Source organism: Atta colombica, unplaced genomic scaffold (assembly GCF_001594045.1).
Source record: "Atta colombica isolate Treedump-2 unplaced genomic scaffold, Acol1.0 scaffold55, whole genome shotgun sequence".
Taxonomy (NCBI): domain Eukaryota; kingdom Metazoa; phylum Arthropoda; class Insecta; order Hymenoptera; family Formicidae; genus Atta; species Atta colombica.
Window position 1 is genome coordinate 317527 of NW_017259545.1, and position 21200 is coordinate 338726.

The 21200-nt window shown below is 29.9% G+C and overlaps 3 protein-coding genes across 6 annotated transcripts in view; all 3 read left to right on the forward strand.

Annotated features, from left to right (window-relative positions):
- The first annotated feature begins 101 nt into the window (after positions 1 to 101).
- Positions 102 to 1796, forward strand: LOC108691875. The gene is made up of 4 exons (XM_018199809.1): positions 102 to 155; positions 451 to 666; positions 1212 to 1385; positions 1494 to 1796. Exons 1-4 carry the CDS (start codon positions 102 to 104, stop codon positions 1794 to 1796), a joined length of 747 nt encoding a protein of 248 aa, XP_018055298.1.
- A 597-nt stretch (positions 1797 to 2393) lies between these two features.
- On the forward strand, positions 2394 to 3895 carry LOC108691876. Its single transcript, XM_018199811.1, has 4 exons — positions 2394 to 2441; positions 2742 to 2936; positions 3294 to 3467; positions 3549 to 3895. The coding sequence occupies exons 1-4, from the start codon at positions 2394 to 2396 to the stop codon at positions 3837 to 3839; spliced, it is 708 nt and encodes a 235-aa protein (XP_018055300.1). The 3' UTR covers positions 3840 to 3895.
- A 4676-nt stretch (positions 3896 to 8571) lies between these two features.
- LOC108691989 (glutamine--fructose-6-phosphate aminotransferase [isomerizing] 2-like) overlaps positions 8572 to 21200 on the forward strand; it is a 16000-nt gene continuing 3371 nt past the window's right edge. The window contains exons 1-8 of one of the 4 annotated variants that reach the window (XM_018200054.1): positions 8572 to 8875; positions 16557 to 16664; positions 17249 to 17338; positions 17479 to 17622; positions 17701 to 17867; positions 18075 to 18216; positions 19191 to 19217; positions 20713 to 20733. In XM_018200054.1, the coding sequence (XP_018055543.1) occupies positions 8869 to 8875; positions 16557 to 16664; positions 17249 to 17338; positions 17479 to 17622; positions 17701 to 17867; positions 18075 to 18216; positions 19191 to 19217; positions 20713 to 20733 (706 nt within the window). In that variant the 5' untranslated portion in view covers positions 8572 to 8868. The remainder of the gene's footprint in view (positions 8876 to 16556; positions 16665 to 17248; positions 17339 to 17478; positions 17623 to 17700; positions 17868 to 18074; positions 18217 to 19190; positions 19218 to 20712; positions 20734 to 21200) is intronic. The other 3 variants (XM_018200055.1, XM_018200056.1, XM_018200057.1) reach the window with 3 other exon arrangements.

Genomic DNA, 21200 nt, shown 5'->3' on the forward strand with positions numbered 1-21200 from the left:
ATCATACTTTATATATATGTATAAAAAGGCGCAATTAATGTAATACTTATCAGTTATTCGAATTCGCGTATCAACAGAGTCACTCCCAAGTGAAAGCAAGCATGAGAATCGCTATAGCATTGTGCATTTTGGCTACATTTTGTATCGTAAGTACGGTAAGTTTTATCTTTTCTTTGCGAGAAAAGATTGTAAAAAAGATAGCCGAAATGAAAGTTTGTATATAATAGATAACCGTTTAATTAATATGTAACATCATTTTTAATGAAATTAATTTTCTTCTTTAATCGATTAAAGTTACGTTTTTATTATCTTATATTTTCATTGACTAATTAATATTCACTGACTTAAATTAATCTAAATCGGCGAGATTGCAAGAATATATGATTGCTCAAAGTAACACTTTTTTTAAATGCCGTGAATATAAGTATAGCATTCATTTTTCATACTTAGGTTTATGCTGCCATTCCAATAAACTTTGACTATTTGGAAGATGAATATTTTATAAAAATAAAAAATGCAAAATTGAATGTGGAACATATTGTACAACGAATTGAACGTGTCCAGGCTGACACTACAGAGGATGCTTTATTAACAGTTACGAAAAGATGGAATCAACAAATAAATAATTACAGAGATTACGTTAATCTATTGTTCAATTCGATGCGCGTGAGTAATAATTCGAATCAATTTGCAATCGAAATGATCATTTGCTTATTACGCTTATTTTGTCCGTAATCGTTATTAACTATAGTTGTTACAGATATATCGAATATAAATATTTTTTTAAGTTTTAATAATATACTGTATTTAAGTTTTAATAATATACTGTGAAAATATTATGTTGCAAAATATTATATTGTGTCACTAAAAATGACCCAGTAAGTAATCAATAGTAATATAACAAATTAATATTATAATTTTACACTCAACAATATTTAAATATAACAATAATAATTGTACGTATAACAATAATTATATGTAACAGTAATTATTGAATTATTATTGTGAAATTATTATACATTGATATTATGTTACTGTTAGTAATGGTTACTTGGGATATATATAATGTTAGAGCCAATCATTTTTTTTTAAAACAGAATAACGATATCTTCGTTTTCATAATTCAAAATTGAGCGAAATTTATCACAAAATTTGCAAATCTATCGAATGATTATTACAAATCATTAACTTTTTTTTAAAATGCACTTTAGAGAGAAATAAATAATGCTAAAATTAGAGGTGTAGATGCACAATTCTGTTACGATACTAACTTCTGGGCCATAAACGAGCATGGCAACATAGCATATCAATCTGCTACAAAATGTCAAGAATCTGCTGAAAAGTCTATTGAAAACAGCCTTGGATTTCTCGATAATCTCAAGTCGGTAAGTTCTCATTGTTATTATTTTATATTATCAAATTATCATTTTTTTTTTTGCGACCTGAATGTAATTACTATGAATTGAATTTAATCGTGTCAATTTTCTCGGTAGCTTGGATACGAGCTGATAAAAGAATTGAATGATATCTTCCTGAACTGCTATGATGACGATACTACTAAAATGCAAAATTGCTTCCTTAGCGAGTTCGGAAAAATCAATAACTCCGTGAAGGAGTTTGAGCAGAACGCCAAATACATCGAGTATAACGCATTGCCAACGTCCAACTATGTCATTCTGCAGGCCACTCAATGTCTGAATAACGCTTACATGTTAGCGCGCTTCGAAAGTCAGGGCGCAATGATGTCTAATTCTAGATGCGTTCGAAACGTCGTGAATAAAAACTTAAGAGTTTAATCGCTTAAAACAGTCTAGTGCATTTGTCGATTACAGTTTACATTCAAAATTATACTAAAGAGAAAACAATGTATCTTGAAAAATCAATACAATCAATTTGACAAAGATATGCTCTATGTATCGATTATGCGTGTATCGAAGCAATAATTTGTATTACATATATTAATGGTATGCTTTATACTATATATTTTTAAAGATATTTTAATATATATTTTTTATGTATGTATATGCGTATAATATACTTAAGAGAAATAAAAATAATTAAAAAATTATTAATAAATGTTATTTATCGCGATACTTTTCCTTATTCGCATTTCCTTATAATTGATATTTCATAATAAGTTCTCAAAATTGTTTACAATAACTCGTGTCTTATCGTTATGTGGATTATATACTCCGTTTTATCTCTCGGATAAAATCTAGTAACTTGTCGAAGTAAAAGTAGTATTATAATATTCCATTAAGATAATGATACTCCATTAAGATCCTATGTTTTATTATAACGTCAAAATATATAAAAGAGTAAAATTAACATCAATTGTCGGTTAGTTTACTTCTGGCAATTGAAAAATTCTCGAGTGAAATTAACAAGCAAGAATGAGAAGTGCCATAGCATTATGCTTTTTGGCTGTATTTTGCTGTACCGTGAGTCTATTTTCTCCTTTGAAAAGTATAATTTATAATAAATATTTATTATCTTGTTTCCGCAGAATATTAATTTAAAGTTTAAGATTATATTAAGATTATGTTGTAAAAAAGAAGATTGTTAAAATCAATGTCTGCCAAAGAAAAAAATTAATTTTATTATAAATTTTGATATAAATTTCCTTTATCGATATAATAAATCATTTTAATTAAATTTATATGTATTAATTGAATAAGAACAAAGAATATATTTATTTAAAACAAAACATTCCTTAATATTATTATTATTTTTTATCTTAGGCCGATGCAACTATTTTGGACATTTCATTTCGTCGAGTGCAGAATACGAAAATAGACGTGGAAAGTACCATACGACAACTCAAACATATCCGTGAAAACACTCAGAAAGACGTAGAACTGGCAGTCGGGAAGGAATGGTTGCGATCATCGGAAAAGTACAATAACTATGCCAATTCAGTACTCAATACGATACGAGTAAGTTATTCGTTGGTTTATAATCAAGCAGTATGAGTTTGACAGATTTTCAAAAATGTATAAAGTATGTGCATGTAGATATCTGTACCAAATAAATTTTTTTATACATGCTGCAGTTGTATTGAAAACATTAGAAACTATTAATTAGTTTTTCATAAATCAGAAGCACGCTTAAATTGAAAGTTATATGACTTTACTAAACAATTAAACAACATTTCGAATCTATCAATCACAATCTATATTTATCAGTTTTCGCGACACTCTTGATAAAATGGCAAAACACAACATTTGATAAAGTGATATAAATAAAAATGTAACGCATTTTAGCTTAATTGTTATTGTCTTTTTTATTGTTAGAAAGAGGTAGAAGATGCCAAGACGAGAGGTAGGAATGCTGAACCATGCTATGATGCCGCTCTTAATATTCTTAAGAATAGTTACAATACAACATATATCGATGCTCAACAATGCCGAGAAAAGGCCATATGTTCTATCAACAATAACCTTAGTTTCAACGATCAGCTTATCACAGTAGGTTCTCGCAATCGCGCATACCATCTATACTTTCCATTGAGTGATTATTCATTAAACTCGTGTTGATCTTTTTTACAGACCGGACACGAGCTAATAGATGACTTGGACAACATCTTTCCAGACTGCTACAAAAAATATTCGCGACTTATCGACATTATAAAATTGCATAGTTGTATCACCGATCAGTATGAAATAAGTAAGATTGGCGTGAAAAATTTAAAGAGGGATGCCAGTTCTGCTAGATTTACTGCTAAAAGTGCGTCTAAAAGTGTCAATCAGCAGACTACTGATTGTCTGAATAAGACTTTCTCGACCGCGCGTTTAGAAGTCGTTAGATCAACCGCTACTAGATGCCTCAATAATGTGTAGAAGGAACATTTATCTTTAATTATAAATACAATTTGTATTTTCATTATGAAATTAATCATGCAAGAAAAATCGTCAAGGCATTGTTGATTTGATTAAAACAGTTTCGTAATTACGTTTCGATAGCAGATTAGTTCAATAGATTTAGATAAGTTAATGTAAGTAAAGTTTCATGATATCATATGTTTCGAGATTTTATAATTATCTTTGAAGGACAGTTCTCTCTTTCTTTTTTTGTAGAATATGACATGAATAAAAAAACAAATGTAAAACAAGAATTACTTGTTGGTATATATATATATATAATTATGTGTTTTCGAGAAAAACCTTTTGTAAAAAATACATTTCGCAAAACATTACGTTATTTATTATAAATTTTTTATGAAAAGATATGTAATTATAAGAATCTTATTTTAGACCGTACATGTGAGTATATATAATCATATATATAATCTGAAACATCTGTCTGACGTACAGCTTAAAATTCACATCTGGAATGTCATAAGTAAAATATAACACTGCATCTGTTTAATCCAGAAATCATAAATCATCGATATTTCGTGAATTCTCAACCTCATTTCTAATAAAAATAAATGAGACAAAACCAAAAATTTTTCTTTGATATAAGAACTTTCAATAGAAGGATAATTGTATCGATAAAATTAGACGTAATTATATTGATACAAAAATTTTTATAGCACTGCTATCAATTATTTTGATAACATCATATAAAGAAATTGTTTCAGAGTTTAAAAAAAATGTTTGCATTTATCTTTATATTTAAGAATGTATAATATATTATCGATCTTTAATTAATTATAAATTATTAAAGAAAGCAATAAAAATCGATATATAATGTTAGGATGTCAGAAACATATTTCACACGAGCAATTACGTAAAAAAAAAAAAACCACTTTTTACCTATCGTCTTTTGTCAGCACATTAGTTAATAAAAAATATTGGAAATTATATAAAATATTTATTTGAAATTTCTTCGATGTAATTACAGTATCACATTAAATAATGGGTATTGCTAGACAGGAAAGTTTTCAAAAAATCGATATATGAAATTTGTTTCGATTTACGCGAAATATTAATTAGATTATACTTTTCTTCACGTAATATAAAATTAAGTTATTAAATTTCTTAGATTCTTTACGCATATACACAATTATATCTTACAATTATGATGATTTCAATTGTATTGCAATAAGCGATTATTAGTTTCTAATAACTTTATTGTATAAGGTGTGTGTTTTCTCCAACTTGATCATTTAAAATATCTCCATTGTTTTAGATGATACGAGAAAATACCACAGAAGCTCTTGTTTGATTCGAAGGGGGATATATGAGTAATTAAATTGTAATTGATAAGTAAAAAATTTTCTCAATATCGACGATTTTTCGAAAACGGTGTCACGAAAAACATTATGTTATCGAATCCATCTCAATTACTTACGGTTGGAAATTTATTCATGTGCATGCAGTTAGGGAATGGAAATAATAAATTCGTTATTTGTACAATTACAAGTTACTTTTTTGGTAACTTTACTGCGTTACTTTTTTCCTTTGGTAACTGTAATGGTAATGGTAATGAATTTTACAGTTACTTTTATCGTTATTTTGCACACGATTGGATACGGTACGATTGAACAAGCCACTTATAGCGCTTGAGACTAGAAAGTCTTCTACTGTGATTGGTGATCGTCGATTTTAGAAAAGTAACGGAAAAGTAACGAAAAATTACTTTCTCAAGTAACGGTAACGAGTTGTAACGAGTTACTTTTAAAAATTGGTAACTAGTAATTGTAACTTGTTATTTTTAAAAAGTAACTTTCCATTCCCTGCATGTAGTATATAGCAGTATCAGAGAAAAACCTGAGAGAAGCCATGCCGATCTTTTTCCTGTTACCGTCGAAATCGCTTATGCACTACTACCAGTACATTCATTTTTAGTTTCGGAACTACGTGACTACATACATTTTCTGACACTATCGATAAAATTGTTAAAAAATATTTAAAGGAAAATTATATTTTAATATCTTAAAGTTGACAAAATTTGAACGAATCAACACTTGAATGATTTTTTCTTTTGTAGTTTTGAATGCCAACTTTAAGATATTGAAACATATTTTTCTTTTAAATATTTTTGTTTCAGAGTTTTATATTTTTGCACGAGTACATTTTTCTCATTTTGTTAACTACATTTAGTTGTAACAATTTATGTACAATTTGTTACAAATATACAACTTTCTAAAGATGTCAAAATATACGTAAAAATTGTTTAATAATTTTTATATACTTGTAAAAGCGATGAAAATTAAAATTAATATATTTTAAATAAAAAAATTAAAAGAGTTATTTGGTATTTATTATTTTAAATAACTACATATTTAGGTTTTATTTAACGAATATTGATTATCGATATTTACATAATTTTTTTTCAAAATTCTTTATAGTTAACAATGTTATCGTGATTATATGAGTTGAATTTTAAATGTGTGGATACAAAAAATTCAAGATAAGTCGAATGGGTACCCTCATATTAGTAGGATGTTAATATTATAAATAATTATAATTTTTGAAAAATAAAGAATTGTTAAATTTTATATAATAAATTTTTTATAAATGTTCTTTAAAATTCCGTTAAGGGATTTAAAATATTACAGGTTCGGCTCATCTCGAACAGTTGGTATCCGAGAAACTTTTGTACCCATACATATATAAAAAATTACAAAAACGCATGTATTTTCTTATTATTAAATATATTCCTTCGTAACTTGTATAAGGAAATCTGTTCTATCCGTTTATTTTTAATAAAGAGATAATTTTTAGTCACGTGTGACAGAACATATTTTCTCGCGAATTTTAATATTTTATTAAAGGTGTGATAAAAAATGGTAATTGTAATTGACATGCTGTCAAAATAATTACTATCTCTAAGTAATTAGAAAGATTCAGAAGGATTCACACCGCAATCCTGTAACAAGATCACTGGTATTTGATGGATTGCTTAATTTTTCTTTGCAAATGGATCTTGTGAAATTTACGTAGAATCAGAATACATTAAGTTCACTCTTCACTATGAAGATTGTTCTTCTTTGTATCAGGGATACTAATTCAGCATACCACAAAGAAGAGCGATTTTGATATAATGAAATTATTGAGATTGAGTTATCTTGAACGCGATGAAAATGCTGTTATAATAATGACTTATAATATATTAATGATTTTTTATCGAGATATTATTAAGTTTTATATTGGCAAATTAATAATTAATAATAAATACGATCTTGTTGTTAATACTTCTTTTGCGTTTATTAATATTTAATTAAACATTGTTTAGAAAAATTTGTGTTATCGTACGTATATTTTCGACGTTTTCATATAATTTCGCATTACAAAAATTTGTTAATTATTATGCTCCTATATTATCATTTTTATTATATTGTGAACAGCATTGATAATTGTATATTGTATTGTAAATAATTATTATAATTGTAAATCGAATTCTATAAAGGATAATATAATAAAAAATAATATTTAAAAAGTTAATAATATTTAAAAAGTTGCAATTTCATTAGCGAAATACAATAAAATAATTAGACATAAAAATAAAAAATAAATTAAAGATATATTTACCTGCAAACACAGGCTACTAAATTTATTAGTAGTTTGTTTTATGGGTGAATATACTTACAAAGAAAAGAGGACTGTCGATAGAATTGAGGGGTGATGGAGGACCTCTATAGCTCGTTTTTGTTAAATTATACCTTAAATGACAATATATGTTTAGAAAAGATTGAATTTATTTAAAGTCTTTATAATTGCTAGTAATTATAGATACTAGTAATTATACTAGTAATTATATTTGGTAAATACGGGCTGAAAATTTGCATAAAGATACAAAACTTCGTAATTTTATAAGATATTACAAGATAAATATTATATATAAGACAAAATTTACTAAATTATAACTTGTTTAAATTTTCAGTTTCGTTTATTAAAATTCAATTGCTTTTATTTATAGCAGATGCTTTATTTGTAGCAGATGCGAAATAAAAATTTTTTCGTTCAATGACTCATTAATCTATCCCTCCTATAGATGATCGGCACGCTTCTATCCTGGAGGATTTAGTACAGAAACGAACTACATCTATTTTCGGCGATACGATTTTATCGACAGTGTCAGAAAATGTATGTAGTCACGTAGTTTCCAAAACTAAAAATGAATGTTCGGGCGATTTCGACGATAACAGGAAAAAGGGTACCATAGTTCTCTCAGGCAATATTATATCCATGGCGGAATTGAATTTGTAATCTGCTTTACCGACCAACCAAGCCATCTCCGTCAAGTAGCGTGCTCTGCATCGCATTAAACAGATGCAACACGGTAATAACCGAATTTCAGCGGATTCAACCGAAGCGAATAAATGTTCGATCTTTGCTCGTCACTATCGCAGCACGCATATCGCAATCATCGGCTGCGAACGGTTAATCGAGTGAGAGGAAGACGAATAATATTTTATACTATATAGCGCCTCGTGTGATTACTTGTGCCCGTGATCGGTAAATTGATTGGCGAGCCGATCGATAAGCAGGGCGGCTCGGTCGGCTTGGTCGCACCGCGCCGCGCCGCGCAGACGCGACGGTTTGCAGAGTCTCGCAGCTCGCACTCTCGCAGCTACATCATACAACGTGTATACAACTACACACGTGCGTTTGTGCGCGCGACCGCTGACGTTGACAGCTCATTGCTGGTTGCTGCTTTCACACGTGCATATTCACGCTCGCGCGCGCACGCGATTGCCGTTCATACGTCATAAGACATCATAAGAACCGAGAACACGCTGTCGGACGGTTCAGATTGTGTTTCGGAGCAGTGCGTATCGCACGTATCACGAATATATCTAGCAAGAGTGACAGTCCGCTCCAACTTCTTTATCAATTTTTTACCCTCTGTTTCTCCGTTTTTTCCGTTTGCCTTCTGCTCGTGTCTCTACATACGTGGCAGGCGAGCAATCTTGATAACATGTGCGGTAAGTACATACATATAGCGAATTTTAAGCACTGTCGTCGTCACCGTAGCTGTCGCTTTCTCCGGCTGCGCCGCGCCGTGCCGTGCCGTACCGTTCCGTGCCGGCTTGACGTGGTCGATATGTAGTAAATTCCATTTATTTATTCATGCGTGTAACGTTACGCATCCGTGGGTTTTGTCGGATCACCCACAAGTGCCGTCATCGCGACAATTCGATTATCGTATTCAGAAAACGATCGACATGAAATTAAGCGGCGAGATTACGCCCAGCTGCTGCATGGAACATATCGAGACACTAGTTTCTACACATCGCGCCGTCACACGCACATACGCAATCGTCGAATTGTCCATTGACATAACGAGATATCAACAAACGGAGTTTACATATGAAAAAGAATGATTTATCTTTCCATATTTCTTGTGCTAAAAAATAAATGTAAAAATTACACGCAGAAGAGTTAAATTGTCATTAACGATACATTTTTTTTTTTTGCTTCCTTATGAAATGCTATTAATTTTTATTATTCCGAGAGCATTATTAGCATTATTACTCCGAGGGAGAGACGATAAATTGAAATCTTACTTATCACTTAATGTAAAATATATTTTTACTTTTGTTATCACTTAGTTATCATAAGTGAATATATTTTGTGACGAGGACAATATGGATATTTTAATAATGAACTGTACTGAATATTTTAATATTTTAATTATTATTTATTTTGTATTTCAATATTTTATCTCTATTATACATGCATATACATATTTGCATATGCATTTCTTTTTAATTACTTATGTTTTATTACCAAGATTAATAAAACTCTGAATATTTGAATATACAGTCTACATATTATTTGGAATAAATTTTGTTAATCATTTCTATTTGGGTTTAAATATATATTGGTTTTTTTTCTAATCATCAGATATCATGCTAGTGATAGATGAATATATAGTATTTAGCTATCATCTTTTATGCGCTAATTCGAGAAATGCTCCATCACCTTTTTTTGCAAAATAAAAAGAAAATTATTATAATATATTCGATATATACATATAAATACGAGATCGAGCAAACACGTATACGTGTCACTAACTGTAAGAAAGCTTGTCATCATTCTGCTTCTAAACATCGAGCGACATGTGTGTTCTAATTTTAGACAAAATGTCAGTTGGTTATTGAAAGTAATAAGTTATATCTACTTTAATATAATAGAGTTGCACATTTCAAAAAGCTATATCACCTTCATATAAAAATTTTGTTATAATTTTTATGCGCATGTATACATATATATATATATATACACACACACACACACACACACACACACACACACACACATACAAACAATGTTTAATTCGTTATTTTTATAGTTAGTAATGACAAAGTATGACATATCATTAATTTAAGCAGCAAAATAAACTGCTTACACATAAACAATTTCGATAATGAAATAGCAGCATCCATAAAATTAGATTGAATAACGATTTGAATAACGTAATAACGTAACTTCCTGATTCTTGCGACAGTTTTTGCTTTGGAATAACTTTACGATGGTTTATGTGATTTTCATTCGAGATTTCGGTGCGATCATTTTAGATGGTGTAACATCTTTCAATGAAAGCACACCGCGCCGCGGTGGCTCGAAAATTCATTACGGGATTATGAAAGGATTTGCGCAAGTCTCGCGAGAGAGTCACGTTTTCGATTATGTTACTGATATAATCAACAAAAATCTTTTTTTTTTAATTAAATATCGTGACAAGAGAAATACTTAACGGATATTTATCTTACCGGTATGATTAGAGATGTAAAAAAACGATATTTTTGACTTCAGAGAAAAGTATCAAGTAAAAAAACTAGTTTTTTACTGTAAAAAACGGTATTTTTCATCAAATTACATAAAATTGAAAAACCTTAGAATGTCATGTTAAATATAAATATGTAAAAGAAGAAATAGAATTCATTTTTCTTGTTATTTCGATACTTTTTAATACTTTTGTGTCTTTACAATTTTATGTCGAAGCGAAAATATGTGTTATTCGCTGTTGCAATTCTTAATGAGATAATAAATCTGTTTGCGTTGCTTTGCATTCAACATCTCTATGCTTTCTCTAATTTCAACGCCCGAATCTATTTTTCTAATAATATCACTTTAAAAATTATGGGAGATTTCAAGCAATGCGAACAGATTTAAACCTAAAAAAAAATATCCGAGTAAAAAACTGTCAAAGTAAAAAGGAAAAAACTATTAATTTCCAAGTTTTTTCCTCTAAAAAAATGACGGAAAAATACTATACTAAAAAAAGTATAATTTAGTAATTTAAATAATTTAGTAATTTAGTAATTTTTACTTTTATTTAAAAAGTAATGTTTAAAAAATAATTATAAATTACTTTTTAAGTAATAATTAATTGGAATGATGAATACATATAATGATTGAAGACTCGTGGACATCGGAAATGTCACGTCGACGATGTCTTGGTGTTCTCGCAGGAATGAAACGGCATGCCATACGTTTTTCCCGCGGAATGTACAAGATATTGCTTCCTCGTACGTTGACCTATACATAGATTGTATATTTTGGTATTTACTAGACAGCTTAACAGCGCTAAATATCCATATGCATAACAGTAACGTTGGATTGCATCCTTTTTCGCTGAGATCAAGTAATGGAAATGTCATGTAATGAAAATGTCTATGGCAATTATGAATATGTTTATTAAATCTATTATTATCGATTTTTATTATCGATTTTAGATAAAAAAAATATTTCATTTTTTAAAGAATTATTATTTTCCAAAGATTATTCAAATTATTTTATAAATCTTTAAGATGTCTCTTATAATACACACACAAAAATATATGTGCGATTAATTTAAACCTAATTCTTTAAATTTGAAATTTAAAACACTTGCATAATTCGACCAGAGAATTTGCCCATTATTTTACTGTAACTGTACAAATTTTCAGACGAAAAATCAACTTCAACAAGGAAATGATTCGAGCATATTCTTGCATGCAATGCAACTATTCTTGTACCACAACCATTATAATGGCTTTTTAGTGATATGTAATTTCTGATCTGATACGAAGCGATTGACGACGCTCGTCGATTCAGTCGAGTGAAAGTCTCTTTTTCGAGGTGTGCGAACCTGAACGAACCTGAGGCGAGAGGGTGCAGCAACATAGCACAGAACAGTTACATATGACATTTAGACGCGACAGAGATATCCACCTTCGACTCCTTTCTCCCCGGTTGTCCCAGCCACTTCGTTTGCTTCGCGAGGTTTGATTGCTATGAATAAATTCATTTACCAAGTATTCGAGCGAAAAGTATTGGAAATTTTAAATTATTATTAAACGCATGTTGTAAGTACTCGATTTTATATTGTTCCTGTGTTGTATTCAATACTTTAGCCTAATGTAACATGAAGTATCCTTCCTGTCTTTTATATAATCTTATATATAAATATGTCCTTATATAATAATTATATAATTTGTATATTGTACATATATAAGTACATATATTATATTTTACATTGTATAAACGCGCAAACTTTGAGTTGCTTGTCTATTATATACTATTTAAAGATAATTAAAAAAAAAAAGAAGTAAACTGTGCTTCAATAGGGATATCCGTATAAGAAAAAAAAAATATAAAGGAGCAACGTGCATGTTAGTTGCTCGTCAATTAAGTTTGCTGTGTGATTGCCGTGAGGTTCATACGAATATCGTGGTCAGTAGGTCGGAAGGCCAAGTTCTTCGTGCTAGATGATGCTCGCGATTATCCATCGACTGCCTTCTGGTCGTTCAACCGCGGTCTCGTTCATGCATGTCGACTGTATTTCAATTGCCTTTGCAATAAAGTTTTCACATTTTTCACATTACACTAACGATCTATTACCAGCGAATGTTCTCAAAGAATAATTGGAAAATTTTTTATATCAATTCTCATGCTTATTTTTCATCATGCCATACGGAATAAGATATCGAAATAAATCTGAATTTATGCCTCATTCGAATTTTTTGTTCGCATTATATACCTTGATTATCTGTTCGTTTAAAACAGAATAGAATAATATATTTTTTTTTATGCTTAAAAAATATTGTAGTAACACAGTTTTGAAAATGTATTTGTATTGTTTTTCTAATCAAGATATGGTAACGAATTGTAATTACATATGATCACGATCGCACAAAAAAAAGTTATTGACACTATATGGATATGGAAGGGATATTCTAACAAGTGAATTATTCAGAAAAAATACTGCCAAGAGCGAGAGGGCTATATTCCTTCTCATAAAATTATCTTTATCAATGTAGTTAATTCTATAATATGACAATAATATATGACATTGTTTCGATAGAACACAATGATAAAAATTTTTGAATATCGCCTCTTTCAGATACATCTGACAATTCTTAATTATGCCGCATTGCTCGATAAGAGCTTCTTTATCACTAGATTGTTTATCATCTGATAATTTGATCGTTTTTATAGCTGATTTCTGTTAATGTATATAAAAGGAAGAAAAATTATTAATAAACTCTTACAATTTCTTTTATCGCTTTGGATATTTGTCACTGTATCAATCACTGTAGGAAAACTCTCTTATCTTTCAGTACAATTAGAGTATCTCTTCAAATCTTACTAAAGTTGATCGTACAGTCTTTTTCTCAGAGATTTAAATCAAGAAAGACAGAGAGAGAGAGAGAGAGAGAGAGAGAGAGAGAGAGAGAGAGAGAGAGAGAGAGAAATTTTTTCTATTTCATGACGATATAAAGTTTTGTAGCCGGATATGAATAATGGATATTTTTCAGGGAATAGCATGTCTAAAACGTAGATATTTTGCTTTTTATTGTACTCAATATTATAAGAGACAAAAAATATTTTAATTCTTATCACTAAGATAATGGAGCTGTAAAAGAGTAATACTCGATAAGCACTAAATATTAATGTTACTATTTTTTATCTTACTATCTTGCTATCTTACTTTTACACATGATTATTATACACGATTATGATACACATCGATGTTTACTTACGTACTTATAGTATAATAGTATAATAACGTTTCATTTGCATTTTCATTACTCTGATGACACAAATATCTTCTGTAGTAATTGATAGTTCTATCCGTCCGAGTCAATTACATTTTTGAAAGATGACGATTCTTTAAGGTTTAATGAATAAACAGATGTAATAAATTATTTGATTATGACTATTATCAATATCGTAATCAACAAGATCACGTTATCTTAGGGGAGGGAGAGTTAGAAAAATATTTAGGACTTCCGAAGTGAAATCAATCAAAATAAAAGTAAGATAATTAAGTGCGTCAAAAATGAATACTAAATCTTTCTTATCTATATACTACACCATATCACATTTCGCAGTCATTCTCAGTTATGAATCAGTAATCTTATCTGGAAATGAAAGAAGTTTTGTATTCTTTGTATGTCAAATTATTAATTTTTTGTAAATATATGAATATCAAATTTTATTATAAAATTTATTACGAGAGAAGACATTTAAATTATTAAAATTTTTTAAAAATACATACTTGTTTATATTTTATTGTGCCCGATTGCACTCGAAATGTATGTAATTTCATCTGATTAGCATTGGAAAGTTATGCATTGTTATACATTGACAATGCTATCGGATATCTATCTATGTACAGTGAAACGATAGTAAAATAGTTTCTTAGAAGTAATAACACGCTCAAATCGATATATTCTGATCATATTGCACAGTCTAATTACAGAGCATACTAGTGTTCGATCTATACATATAATAAATACTAAATTATTGGCCGAAAAGAAATTTTAACTTTCATTTCCAACTATAATAGTTTTGTTAAATATTTTATTGTTATCATTATTCGATTAAGGTTATTAGAACGGCAATTTGTAAGTTTCAATTTCTAATTCGTATACGATAACCTCTAATTTAAGATAAATACAAATTTCGAATTCAGAATTCGATATATAAAGACACAGTCCGCAATAATGATAACTGCGATGTGTCTGAATCTCTCGTTTAGCTTCACGCATATAAACTTTCCCTTTCACCGGCGTGCATATGTCTTGAATTACCTGTTCTCTCTTGTCATTAGGCCAACCGGGATCTCCGGTCTTCCCTCGCGTTTACGGGTCAGCTTTTTGCATTTTTATAACATACCATCATTCGACATCGTTAATGGATACCCGACATACATTTAATATTTTTTTATTTGGAACATTAAATTTAATTTTGTTTTTATTTTAATATAAATTGTATGTCACTTTCATATTTTAACTAACAATATATCATATTTGTATATTATAATTGTATATTATAATTTCATACGAGAAAACACTGAGAAAATGTTCTGATACCAGCAAGGAGTACAAACAAGAAATTTTGTAATTGAATTTCGTAATTGAATTTCTGATTATTTCGAATGTTTGATAAGTCTGATTTGTATCTTTTTGGTTGAACAGACATCTATTAAAATTAATGCAATGAGACCTTTTTTCCAGTGTAATATTAATTTTTGCAAGGTTTTCTTTAATATTATTATTTCAATTGTAATATTGATGCGTTAATGCAACAAGAATGCAATTTTTGAAAATTTCTTTTAATATAAAAAAATAAATAAAATTGTTCTTCGAAATTAGGAAAACGAAGGAAATTAGATTTTCCATATTTGTGATTTAGCACTCTTTAACTGGACTATACAACGTATGTTTTTGCGTATCCAGTCTCTCTACGAATGTTAATGCAGCATGTTAATAAAAAAATTAAAAATAAAATGAAAGGTTTTGCTGTGATATTTCTCCACGATCTTTTTTATTCTTGGATGAAATCAAATTTTTTCGCATTCTCTCGCAAATACGACCTTCGGAATCAAGAGGCGATACAGAAATCAATGAAATTAAGAAATCATCTATTGATGTCTATTACGAATATCTTTGATTTTCTTTGACTGATCGAATATTTTTTTAGAGAAAAGCAGAAACGAATTTATTGTATTTTAAAATGGATTCTGCAAGAATAAATAAAGAAATATTAAACCAAAAACATTCGCGTTAGACGATGGTCTATCTCTTAATTTCACTGACTAGCATCTCTCATTTCCGAAAGTTACATCTATGAGATTGTGAGAAGAGAAATTCGGTCATTTGGAAAAAGAAAAAGTAAAAAATATATAGAGATTAATGTAATAAGAAATATATGTGTGTTATAACCAATAGATCAAAGTTAAGTACATGTATCTTATTTTTTTGTTGAAGTAATTGAATCGTGCAAGGATATGAAAAAATTACACAATAATATAATATTCTCTGAGAGAGAGAGAGAGAGAGAGAGGGGGGGGAGGGGGAGAAGAAAATGGAGAAAAACAGATAATGATAGCTAAATTGAAGAAAAAATCAAATTATAAATTTTAAGAAAAATTTTATCATATGAATATTATTAATTACATTTAATTATACTAACTATATAAACACGCAATTTTATGGTCGTCCAATACATTAGACATTATACATGAAGATTAATGATTAATAATATGATAATGAATGATTTACATAGCAATAATGGACTTTAACATTTCTTATTATCAATATCTTTTAGTATGATTACGTTTTTTTATCGTGATGATCAATCCAAGTAGTAATTATATTTTTAAATCCCTAGGAATTTTTGCTTATCTAAATTACTTGACGCCGAAGAGTAGAAAGGAGATCTTGGAACTCTTGGTTGTTGGCCTAAAGAGATTAGAATATCGCGGATATGATTCTGCAGGTAAGTCAATATACCTAATCTTGAAACTTCTTTCCTCTTTCGTAAAAGATAACATGTATTTACGAAAGCTTAGGGATAAAAAAACGGAAAAGAAATAAAGCAGCAACGAAAACTATTAATTTTGATAGACTATACCTTATAGAAAAATGTAGGAATGAAAAAATAAAATTTATAGAACGTCTGTCGTATTTAAAAAGTGATTTTATTCACAGTCTTATACATTGGTATATTATAGCTCTATATATTAGATATATATTTATGTTTTATATTAAAAAAACATGCAACGTATGTAGCATTCTTGTAATTTTTTCTAGAACACGTAAGTAGATATAATTGCAGCTTTAAATATTGTGTAAAACCTCAAATATCTACCGTGATAAAAGGATAATTCTTTGCAATTCGAATTAGATTCCATCTGCATTCAATTCAGCTACTCTATTTCTTTCCATTCGTTTTTCTTGATTTGTGATTCGATGATTCGAAGAAGAAGAGAAAGGAAGAGAGCTTTCCGGCGAATAAATGAAAGAGATCGACACATGTCGTATCGGTTCATCGGAATTCCTTCAAGAGATGTTCTTTTGCAGGCGTTGCCCTCGACAGTGCGGATGGCAAGGACATCGCGATTATTAAGAAGCAAGGAAAGGTCAAGGCTCTCGAGGAGGAAATATTTTGTCGTAAGTGTCAGTTCAAATTTTCAGACTTGTCCATTTGGTGCATTTCTTGCGCGTCGCGCGATCGCTTTTGTCGTCGTCGCGCAAAAAGAAATATTTTACACGAGTTATTTGTCATAAAATCAACGATATTATCTTCGCAGGTACCAATCTTGACTTCGAATCGGAAACTCAATACCACGTCGGCATCGCTCACACGCGATGGGCGACTCATGGTGTTCCATCGGAGGTAAATGCCCATCCTCAGCGCTCTGACAGCGAGCACGCCTTTGTCGTTGTTCATAATGGTAATGCTTCTAATATATGTATGTATCTCGTGCTGAAATTTTTCTCTCATTCTTTACATACCATCATCTTGAATATAGGTATCGTGACGAACTACAAAGAAGTTAAAACTCTGTTGCAACAGAGAGGATACGTGTTCGAAAGTGATACCGATACTGAAGTTATTGCTAAATTGATCCACCATCTCTGGGTGCAGCATCCCGCGTATTCGTTCCGTGAACTCGTCGAGCAGGTTGTTCAGCAATTGGTAAGAATTATTGATAGGAAGGACGAGATAAAAATTTTCTTCTTCATAGAAAAATATAATATATTTTATTAAATCTAAATGTAAATCTGTTCTATATAATTATCTTATAATTTTTTTATTAAAATATTATAAAATAATAGTTCAAGTTTTTAATAATAGTTCGAACTAATCCAAGATAAGATAATAATGGGAAAATTATTATTTTAGGAAGGAGCTTTCGCATTATGTTTCAAAAGCAAGTATTTCCCAGGCGAGTGTGTAGCTACAAGGCGAGGATCACCGCTTCTCGTTGGTATCAAGACAAAAACGAGACTGGCTACCGATCATGTGCCTATTCTCTATGGAAAAGGTAAGCCTGAATATCACAAATCGATCTAATTTCAATCCACACTATGAGAAATGAAAGGAATATTCCTGACCATTATCAAACGTCATTAAATGTTGAAATCGAAACTATCGATCCGAATATCGTCTGGTGTTTATTAATATAAGTGTAATATCATCTCAAGAGGCAAAGAACATTAGGTACATTTTTCCTTACGTGATAATTAATTGGCGAAAAAAAACGCATGAAGACGTTTGCATTTTATTGCTCTAAGAGCTCTCTTATTTACCCGATCTACTTATAGTGTCGATCTGGTGTCGACACAATTCTACGTTCGAGAGAAAGGCGACTAATAATAAATACTTACAACTGACAACTAACTAAGCATGCGCTTTTTTCATTAATCCAAACTACAAGACATTCAATATGGAAATAAACATGCGATTAAACTGGCTTCATTATTTATGTCATCACGCGCGCGCGCGCGCGCGCGCACACACACACACACACACACACACACACACACACACACACACCACACCACACACACATTTTGTATTCTTATATAGTATACTGCAATTGATCAAAAGTATTATATAATTATATCAATGATAATTTTTCGCGCGATATTTATTGATACATCGTTGCATACGTTTGCATTTATATCATAAAATATCACATTTTACTTTTTCAAGATTCATAAGTTAATTTTTATCTTAAATAATTAAATATAGTTGTAGATGTAATTATAAACAGAAATTAATATTTATTTTTACGCTCGCATTATTTTTTTTTATTTTTTTGTCATTTTGTCCATAAATACTGTAATTATTCGAGTAGATGCAAGATTGTTAATTTAAGTACCTCCTTTTTAGATTTCGACAAGTTGCATTGCACGTAAGCTCTCTTTCCATACGAGTTTAATATGGATTATTATATAAGTGTTTCTTTTGCATGAACATCTTCCGGTTATGTTCTACAACTTTTCATGCTGTCAGACGATCTTCAATGCGCAATAAACAAAGGTATATAATCTATTATACTAAACTTATCTCGATTTCTGTTCTCGGCATTGGATCTCCTGTTGTCACGAAAGTATAAAACACAGTTTTATATTACGATATGTGACAAATTAATATGTTTCTAGTCGATATATCCATATTGATCCATTTGATTACGAATAATTACTGTCGAACGTGTTATTTTATCCCTTTAAAAAGATCCAGTGGTTGAGGGAATGTCTAAATCGATATTTCTTACGATTCTTATAGAACTGTTTCTGATGAAAATTTATTGCTAACACTTGCTGATCTCAATGATCGCATTCGACGTCGCGTCTTTGGTCTTTTATCATTCACAGGCTGTTATCCAACGTTTGTTTCGCTTTAACACAGTAACACACACATACACTCTCATTCGCTCCCTAAGTGGCATATTTCTATTTTCGTTTCAAGTGTCAAGAATAAATTTTGACACAGATCGACCTGCTTATGAGACAAGACTTTTTTATAATTTTTTTCTTGCAAGCGAACGTTATGATAGTACACAGAAAGTTATTTTTTTCAAATGGTTTTACAGAAGCGCAAGTTTTGTTATTAAAAATAAGATATCTGACAGTGGCGTGCAAAAGTTTCCGATCAATGACATTTTGTATTCTAATGTATTTATTAAAAAAAAATGTATTTATAAAATTTTAACCATTATAGCGTATTAGTACTGGATCTCTTGTACTAACATTTGATAATGATGAAAGTTTTCTCAGCTTTTTTAAATAAATTAGAGTATACAAAATGGCCGGGAACATTAATTATCGATGACCTTTGCACGCCACTTTTTAAGATCTTAAATAGAAACGAATTTCAACAATTGCGGCGAAGTATAGGTATAGAAGATTACAGCATTGCTTACCGTAATAGAGTGCGATGAATTCCCACCTAATTGTTACATGTAAAAGTTTAAGGGATTAATTATTGGATAATATTCTTTGATAAGAACATTAGCCTTCAAAACAATGAAAATAGTAAAACACAGTATACATTTTACATTTACAAAAAGTTGCGGCTTTTATACGATGCATATGTGTTGTCACGATAACATGCTTCTCAGGAAATTTTGCAAAAAGTGTATAATATACAATGAAAATTAAGATTGTTTTATACATAACAAAATACATTAACATGAAGTACATTTTAAAGTATTTTTAAAGTAATTTCTAGATAGCTTTATATGAAATAAAATAATTAATCTAAAATTATTATCTTTTCAAAATATAATCTTTAACAATAGATATTAGGAGAAATTAATAAAAAATAATATCTTATCCAAAAAATTAAAATATTATTTTCTAAATTAATGCTCATTGCTCGCTCTTTGTGCCGCACCCAGTGCTCATTCGTTTCATTGAGTTTATGTTTGCTGTTATATCAATCATTATGCTGTTATCGTTGTGGCATTATTTGTGCGCTAATTGTTTTTGTTTTCTTTCTCGTTTTCCTCCTTCCCGCGTCCCAATCTGTGCAGAAGGTGAAGCACCGTCTCAAGGTAATACTTTATGTCAAGTTTAAGCCTCTCTTCGCTTGCTGTCTATGCCCGATTAACTGTTTCGGTGAATTGATTTACTGATTACGTAAATAAATATCTATATGTAATTAGTCCTTTTTAACTACAAGCGCTTGGCCATATTTCCGATTTTTAGGGGTATAGACGATGGCTGGATGGATGATGGATGCGCAATACTGCGCTCGCTTCCCGTACGTATACTATGATCTTCCTATTGTGTATAATTTACAAATTACTTCTTGCTTTCCGCCTGTAACAGATTCTGTCTATCCAAAGTTTGATGTAGAGGAAAATATAACATACTCTCGGAATATGTATATTTTATTTCTACTCGCTACTATGAATAATTGTCGCTATACTATGCCTATTTCATAAGTGTACATTTCATTAAATGTTGCTGATTTTATATCTTGATCATCGTTATCATTATCGATCACATCATGGCATTA